Raw genomic sequence first — 8,470 nt, 5'->3', positions numbered from 1 at the left:
CACCCGGCCAATAACTACTCACGTTCATTTATCATTAACCCAATATGAGTGGTCAGGCACTAGAAACGTGAGCTGCCTTGTTTTAAGTGCACAAAACTATATGAGGTATATTTTGAAATAGAGGGAGTAGCTGCCCTTGCTGAGCTGCCAACGGCACCCTACACGCTGCCGCTGGTCCGCTGGACGAGGGCGTGGCCGCACCAAAATGCGAGATCTGTCTCGCGGAGTTTGTCCAAGGTGAGCTGGTTAATTAAGGAGCTTATATGCCGACACGTTTTCCATCTGGAGTGAATAAGTGTGTCCGGAATGCAAAAAGCGACAACATGATGGTGCCCGGAGCATCTTGAAGATGGACTCCAACGGGATTCTTACCACGCTAATCTCTGTGTTCTGCTTTTAATCACTACTATACACAAAAGTTGGTCTAATCTTAAAAAAGAGGTAATTACATTTTTCACTTTGTAAAGATGTTCTTCGTCAACGCGAATTTGACAACACAAGACATTTGCGTACCCTACATTGCCCAACACTGCATCATACAGTTCAGAACTTCATCAGATACATGATGTAACTTGGATTTCTAAATTGTCCTCCTCGATCTACCAATAAACTGTGCTCTCTCTCCCGCCTGACGCTGCAATGCTGCATCGATCACGGGCTGGCGTCATGCTCGGCGACGTGCACCGACTGCTGGGTGCTCCTGAACCTGAACCCCTTCACCATTGGTTTCACCTTCTCGGTAAGCTTCACGATGACCAAGAAGAGCACCCTGTAGATTATGACCATCCCGAAGAGGACCGCGAGGTCGACCCACTTGCTGTACCCCATCTCCACCTGCCAGTAGTCCCTCAGGATCTCGCCGCCGGTGACGGTGGCGCTGGCGCCGGGGCCTGCCTGGGCGGCGGCGTTGGCGCGGGGGAAAGTGAGCCCCATGAACTCGTTCTTGTAGAACCCCTGGTTGGCGTACTTGTGGAAGGCGACGTAGTACATGGGGTAGCGCCACACCGGCCTGGGCAGGTCGCGGGGCAGGCGGAAGAAGCCGCCGTTGAGCATCATGACGCCCTGGATCCCCGCGCCGGTGATGATGCCCATGAGGAAGTCCGGGACGGCGCTGGCCACGATCATCATCAGCCCCTCCACCAGCATCATCGTCATGAAGAGCACCAGCGCGAAGTAGGCGAAGTGGTCGAAGCTCCTCTGGAGGCCCACCAGGTAGTAGGCCAGCGCGCCCGGAACCACGGAGATGAGCAGCAGGTACGGCGTCGCCGACACCGTGTTGGCGATCACGAACGACGACACCCCGTAGTGCCCGTTCAGCCTCTCCCTCCCAAATATCTGCATTGATTCCACATTTGTATGTCAGTCATCAGATCAACGTAGTACATTATTGAGATGAGATCCGATCCACCGGCCGTTCCCTAAATTCACCTTCATGTCCTCCACGAATGACGGGAAGCCTCCGATGGCCATGAAGGTGAGGAAGGCGCCAACGAACATGAGAATGGAGCCACGTGCCTGCAGAAATTTCTCACACGGTCATCAGCACACGCACGTACAGCAAACAGCCAAGCCGAGCCGGCGAGGGGGATGCATGGCATTGCCATCTAGTCACCTGAATGGATCCGTAGGTGTGGCCGATGTCGTAGAAGATGGTGCCGGCACAGAGGCAGAGCGCGAGGTAGATGCCGAAGCGGAGCCAGTAGTAGCCGAGGTCCCTGTACATGTTGACGAAGGACCTCTTGGTCAGCACCAGGGACTGCGTCAGGAAGCTCGGGTGCTGCCCTTCCATCTTCACCACCGGACCACCCTGATTACAAAAGCCACACCGTTAGATTCGATCACCAGAAGAAAAACGCCAGGCAATAAAGTCTGTACGTGTCACACGCTGCAAAGCAGAATTAATGTGGAGGGGGCTACTTACGGTGCCGTTGCGTATGTCAGCGATCTGCCGCGTCACCTTCTCCATGTGCCCCGAGGATCTGTACAAGGTCACCAGGGCGTCGATGGCCTGGGCGGTGGTCGTCTTCTTCCCGCCGAGGCCTTCTTCGATGTCCTGAGGAGGAGTTATACCGGATCAGGTGATGAGTGTTTATTCACCAAGAAGATTTCACACAGCTTTTTTTTTTTTGAGCTGAGATTTCACACAGCTGGTTAAGGTTCTCGTTGATTGAATTCTTGTTAGTGCTGTGCTCACATTGTCGAAGTCCTTGTTGATGGTCCTTAGGAAGTGGTCGGAAGGGTTCATCAGCGACGGGCAAGGGAACCCGCTCAGAACGAAGAACTGTATAGGAAAAAATAATCAATCAAGTGACACACGTAAAACATATCAAGATTTTTCCGTACTACTATGTTGTGATCCAACCCTATATGTCTCAAGTTTCACATGTCTTGTCCTTGCAACAACAATAATGCCATTGTTTTCAGTTATTTAAGGACCGATCAAGACATTTCTTATTCCTCCGTACTCACTAGTCACTAGATGACCGGCATGGTCAGCTAAGAAGACGCGTGTTTTGCCCCTACCTCAAACATGTGTTAACTAACCCACAAAATTACTTGGTCACTGAAAGGGATGAACTGCAAAATATATTTCCTAATTTGTTGTATTAGGACTTCCGTGCACAGTATATCTTATGCTACTAATAATACTGATAACATACACAATCTCCGCAGACTGCAGAGTCATCTGTAAACTGAGCTTTCAACCTAAGCTTTCGGCAGTAAATTTATTGTCAAACTAGCGCGTCTGCATCACTGTACTAGGAACGTGATGCGGCAGGCCTGCAACCAAAACGTCCGGGCATCAAGTCAAAAACGATAATTAAGCAGCAGTGATGCAGCGAAGTTTACTTCCTCCACGTACGAGACATATAACATATTCTCCTCTGCTGCTGTTTGGGAGTCAGCTAGGGGTAGTGTTATAAATTCGTTGCTGCCTGCCAAAACGAATGTCCCCCGCAATTGCAGTTCAGTCCGGATGTCCTACAGCTGTCCCTATTCTCGTTAGAGCCATGTTCCTATTCCTAAGATACGGAGTACAATTACTAGTCCCTACCAGTGGTTTCCAGCACAGTTCTCGCTTTGTCTGTACTAATCGACTTTAGTGGTTTTCGGGTGTAAAGGTGCTCCTGTACTCCTGCAGGGATCAACTGTGGTCTTTCTACAGTCCATTTCCGTCTCCGAGATACAGTACACATATCTAATGAGCTAGTGCCGTCCGATAACTTTTAGTGAACAAAACCATCATACTATTTAATTTTCCGTTGGTTGTATAGTTAAATCCCATGTAAACTGTTTGCGTATTTCGAAATTCAAGTCTGACGAAGAATTTTCAACAAGTTGGTAGGTGGAGCCGTATAGAAATTTGTGCTTGGATTTGTCTAAAAAAAATGAAACGCCAATTGGGCAGGACTTGGTTGATTGAGTGGATCGAATTTGGTTCGTGATTTATTTAATACCGTCAAAAGGGCTTTTGAAAATTGTTTTTGCTTTTCAAAATGTAAACTGGGCTTAAATTATTTCTCTAGAAATAATGCACTTGTAGTTGATTACTCGATATATGGACTTAAATAGCGCATGCCTACGGATAATTTTTTTTCCTAATTCGCGTCACTCAATTAAAATAAGTTTTTGCTATTTCTAAGATGACTGAAAAATAACTAAGTCGATACTAACAACCGTCTAATTCAATCAATTAGATTGACGAAATTTCAATCGAACGGTTATAATTATTGATTGAGAAATAACTATTTTTAAGTCAACCGAGAAATAGACGGTCTTATTGAAATTAAACCTTCGATGAGAGGAGTGATTTGAACGTGTGAACACACACCAGCTAGCACAGGGCATGGCTAGTGGCTACCATACCCTATAGAAAGTCCAAACACGTCTAACGATATATAACTACTCGATTGATTGGAACCACTAAATTCATAAAAAACTTGACGCAGCTGGATACTGTATACAAGTACACTGCTACGCACGTGCGTACGTATACAGTATGCACGCGCGTGTTACACGTACCTGGTTGGCGTCGGCAGCCGGGCCGAAGAAGACGGTGTTGCCGTATGCGAGGAGGCAGAGCCCGGAGAAGAGCCCGAAGACCTCGGTGCTTGGCTGGTGCACGGCGGCGACGACGGCCATGCCTTCCCTGCGGGCGAGCCTTGCGATCCGGCTGACGACGTGGTAGGATGCGGCGCTGTCGAGGCCGCTGGTGGGCTCGTCCAGGAACAGCAGGGCCGGCCTGGTGAGGATCTCCATGCAGATGCTGACCCGGCGCTTCTGGCCGCCGCTGATCCCCTTGTGGGCCCATCCGCCGATGCGGGTGTCCGCCACGTTGCCCTCCAGCAGGCCCATCTCCCGCAGCGTCTCCTCGGCCCGCTCCCGCTTCGCCGCCGCCGGCATGTGGGCCGGCAGCTGCAGCGAAGCCGAGTAGTGCACCGCCTCGCGCACCGTCAGGGTCGTCATCAGCACGTCGTCCTGCGTCACGTACGCCTGCATATATATATGCACCGTGCAAAATTACACATGTGCCGACGGACGCGTGCACGCACACGCAAAGGATTAGGATCCGGCCGTTAGCTGGATTTAATTGGCGTTAATTCATGCTGCACGGCCGGCCCTGCATTAATCCACGAAAACGAGATTCTCCCAACTAGTACGGAGTACAATAGAGAGTACTCCGATCGACCATTTGATCATGATTCATGCATGCGCTAGTCGAGGCGGCTTACCGATGTTCCAAAAGATAGCTTCTGCCTCCGACCATTGATCAGGATCTCTCCCTTCTGGCTGACGTTAGAACCCAACCTCCCTGTACCGCATAAACTCGAACGAATTAGTTTCTTCTTCTTCTCCTCACCCCAAAACAATAATATCTTCCATAAAAGAAACAATAGTATCTGGTACGGAGTAGATCAGACTGTTGATCATGTCGCTACGTCAGGTCGTGAACAGAGAATTCTCCTTGGTAGTATAATATGCGAGTCTTCGCTGCCCAGCGATTATTCTAAGATTCACGTGCATGTGTACGCCTCCTATACGTTACGTTACCTGCCAAGGCGTCAAGGAGGGTGGACTTGCCGCAGCCGGACGGCCCCATGATGGCGAGCACCTCGCCGGGGCGTGCGTAGCCGTTGAGCCCGCGGAGGATGGGCTTCTTCGTCCCGCCGCCGCCGCCGCCGGCCGCCGACACCCACAGGTCCTCCCACGAAAGGACGACCCCTTGGTCCACCCGGCGCAACGACGTCTCCCGCCGGACGACCACGGCGGCGCCGTTGCCGTTGGCGACGAAACCCCCCGCGCCGTTCTGAGCGTTCTCCACGCTGATGATCTCCAGCGAGGAAGAGGACTGCTGCCGCGGCACGAAGGGCGGCGGCGGCGGCGGGAACGTGGAGCTCCCGCTGAGGCTGCCGAAGGGGAAGCCGTCGGTGCTGCGGAGGGAGCCGCCGAGGTCGGAGTCGGATGGCCCCTCGTCGTCGCCTGCGGCGTCCGGGCGGCTCTGGCGGCGCGGCGGGCTCGGCTTCCACCTCGGCACCGCGAGCGGCTGCTGGTCAGACGCCATGTGGGAATTAGTATTGCTTGCGATGGATCTGGCTAGCCACGAGTATTCGGAGTGGTCTGGTCTCTGGTTGCCGCGGTACGGCCGTATGGGTTCTCTTGCTCGTGTTGAGTTGAGTGTGGAGAAGGGCCAGCGGGCTGGGCTGCTTAAATAGAGACAAGATGAGGTCGCTAGCTGGAATGGTTGTGTGATTATTTACGCCTAATTCAAATCGCAATTTGAGTTTAGAATTAGTTCCCTTGAATGCCTTTTTGAACACAGGAGCGGGTCAAGAGTGGAACGGCGTACTTGAGTACTTCCCAGTCGTTCTATCTTTTTGAAGAAGCTACTCCCCAGTTCTATCGGTATCTGTGGTTTTCAACTTTCCATCTTCTTATGACAAGGTGTCCGATTTTATTTTAATCTGCCAAACTAATTTTTTGACCAAGTTGATCAAGGCTGCAAATTACCTTTAGGTGCTGTATATATATTGGTGCGGCGGTTACAATGTTTAGACTTTTTTTTTTCGAGAAAGGATATAAATCTAAGGGAGCACCTGCGGTGCGGCTCAGTCGACTGAGAAAATCAGTCGAAGAGTACGAGCACATGATAACCTGAAGTTTTATCTTTTTTCTATCAAGGTTTATAGTTATTTGTTTTGGATTTGAATATGATATTCAATGTCTCCCACCTAATTGGAAATGGTAACCTCACGAAAAATTGTAGCACTTGCATAGGTCGACTCAACCGTAGTGCACCATGCAATTTTCTTGTGTTCTAGTTTTTTAGAATCCCGTATAAACTTTCATTTATAATTTTTAGAATCGTGCATAAAGTTACCTGCAAATTTTAGAATCGCGCATAACTTTCACCTACAATTTTTAGAACCGCATAAATTTTTACCTGCAATTTTTAGGATCGCGCATAAGATTTCACCTGCAATTTTTAGAATCCCACATAACATTTAACCTGCAATTTTTAAAATTTGATTGTTATTATTTTTTGTTGCATTTTTTCTTTCTCCATGACGTTGGTTGTGTTGTGCAAGTGTGATCGTCATTTTTCATATTTCAAGTTTTTAGCACCGTTTTAAAATTTGTAGCAATACACAAAAAGATCGACAACAAAAATACATACATGCATGTCAATAAAAAAAGAACTGGACTCGACCGCGGACAGGCCAGACCGAAAGAAAGTTGTTGCCGGCCTAGTACGTAGCCGCAGGGAACATGGGTGTGCACATGACAGGGGAAAGAATAGCAGAATCACAGGGATAGTTTAGCTCGAATCTTTGAATCGACTGAGAAAATGAATTTCTTAGGGGACTTAGCGCTAGCAAAAGCGTAAATCTAATATCGGAATATATGTTCACCAAAAGTACAAAGCACCTCAAACATAATAGAAATCACATCGAGGTCTTGGCCACGGAATGACCAGTACCGCCACCAAAATGAGCTGATGACGTGCCGGTGTCGTTGCTCTCCTACCAGAGCTGGCCTGACCTTGTCAATGACAACCAGGAAGTCCGCATGCACGTTTCTTTAAGGACCAGTGATGTGGTTACACCCTATCGGGTACTCACCTTTGGTATACCCCGCGGCGGTCCAACTGGAAGCCCACTTGGTAGCTCACTACGATCCACAAAGCCCAAGATCTTTGGCGTGTGGCACAAGATCAGATAAGGAAACTGACTTAGGCTTTATTGAGACCTATCCAGACTCAGCACCCGAGACCTAACTAGGTTATATATAAAAGACTATGAAGGGCTGCCAGGGGGAGATCCGAACAACCAGAGCAGCACACCATGCCAGATCCAATCTGCGCACCATAGCCTTCACGACGATCTTGTAATCCCTCATTAATATAAGCTCAGACAAGCAGGAGTAGGGATATTACCTCAATGAGGGTCCTGAACCTGGGTAAATCGTGCCTCTTCTCCTTGTTAGCCGACGAATACGCCAGCACACATCTCTCCCCAAAAACCTAAGTCCATGAACATGGGCAGTTCCGTGGAGACCCCACGTCAACCATTCTCCTGGAACCGCAGACGCTGTTGTCTAACCATTCTCCTGGTTCCAGTGGCGGAGGCAAGAGGACCAGCAGGGGCCATGGCTTCCCTATGTTTTGGAAATTCTGTTTAGGTCCTTACTTTTTTGTGTGTCACGAGTCATGTATTTTTATGCTCTCTAGTCTCCACACCAACCCCCCCCCCCCCACCCCCCTAATAATTGTAGAACTCTTCTTTATCTAGAACTTAATAATCTAACCTCATATATATACGATATTCAACTGGCTATGATTTTGGTCTTGACGCGACCGAGAGCCGACACACAATAATCTATGTATGCAAAACACACAATAATCTATATATTGGAATTGGAGTCGCTTACCGGTTTGAATAGCAGACACACAATAATCCATATATGCAAAACATTGAATCCATTGGTACGTGGTTTGTCACTTCCTTTCTTTATTTTACATTTTGTAATGGTGATCCATGTAAAAACTACTATTCCCTACAGCCGGAATTACTTGTCACTGATTTAAATATAACTTTGTACTAAATCTGAGACAAGTAATATGTGTCGGAGAGAGTATTAAAGTTGGGGCCGTGATGCAGGGGCCGTCCGGGGAGAAACATCTCTTTCCTTATCTAAAGAATTCATGTCAGCATGCAAGTACAATTTTCTTTTTTGTACGGAGTAGATTTTTAGGCGAGCCTAACACTGCTCACTGATTCAGAAGGATGCATGGAGTCAGAGCTAGATAGAAGGTGCATGCATATTCTTACTTTTGCCAAGTTGGAAACAATCATGAGTACTGGTATTCTTACTTTTGCTTCGTCGATCTAAGTGTGCTTCATCCAACTATATAGGAGTATATATACTTTAATAGCGCGGTGAGACTACGATGAAGGCACATCTGCATGCA

General features: G+C 48.5%; 1 protein-coding gene across 1 annotated transcript; it reads right to left on the bottom strand.

The window, feature by feature from the left end:
• Positions 1-368: 368 nt before the first annotated feature.
• Positions 369-5,753, bottom strand: LOC100834145 (ABC transporter G family member 11). The gene is made up of 8 exons (XM_003578227.4): positions 5,053-5,753; positions 4,734-4,813; positions 4,024-4,494; positions 2,195-2,281; positions 1,922-2,053; positions 1,613-1,807; positions 1,429-1,515; positions 369-1,335 (listed from the first exon to the last, which is right to left on the bottom strand). Exons 1-8 carry the CDS (start codon positions 5,561-5,563, stop codon positions 652-654), a joined length of 2,247 nt encoding a protein of 748 aa, XP_003578275.1. The 5' UTR covers positions 5,564-5,753; the 3' UTR covers positions 369-651.
• Between the last annotated feature and the right edge of the window lie 2,717 nt (positions 5,754-8,470).

The sequence above is a fragment of the Brachypodium distachyon genome, chromosome 4 (genome assembly GCF_000005505.3).
Source record: "Brachypodium distachyon strain Bd21 chromosome 4, Brachypodium_distachyon_v3.0, whole genome shotgun sequence".
Lineage (NCBI taxonomy): Eukaryota > Viridiplantae > Streptophyta > Magnoliopsida > Poales > Poaceae > Brachypodium > Brachypodium distachyon.
The sequence above is the reverse complement of the archived record's forward strand: the minus strand, read 5'-3'. Positions and strand labels throughout refer to the sequence as shown.

Excerpts from the sequence above, each read along its gene's own strand:
- LOC100834145 (XM_003578227.4), bottom strand. The coding sequence starts at position 5,563 with ATGGCGTCTGACCAGCAGCCGCTCGCGGTGCCGAGGTGGAAGCCGAGC. Across the intron at positions 2,054-2,194 it reads TCAACAAGGACTTCGACAAT|GACATCGAAGAAGGCCTCGG; the intron begins GTGAGCACAGCA and ends ACTCCTCCTCAG. Across the intron at positions 1,516-1,612 it reads ACACCTACGGATCCATTCAG|GCACGTGGCTCCATTCTCAT; the intron begins GTGACTAGATGG and ends AAATTTCTGCAG.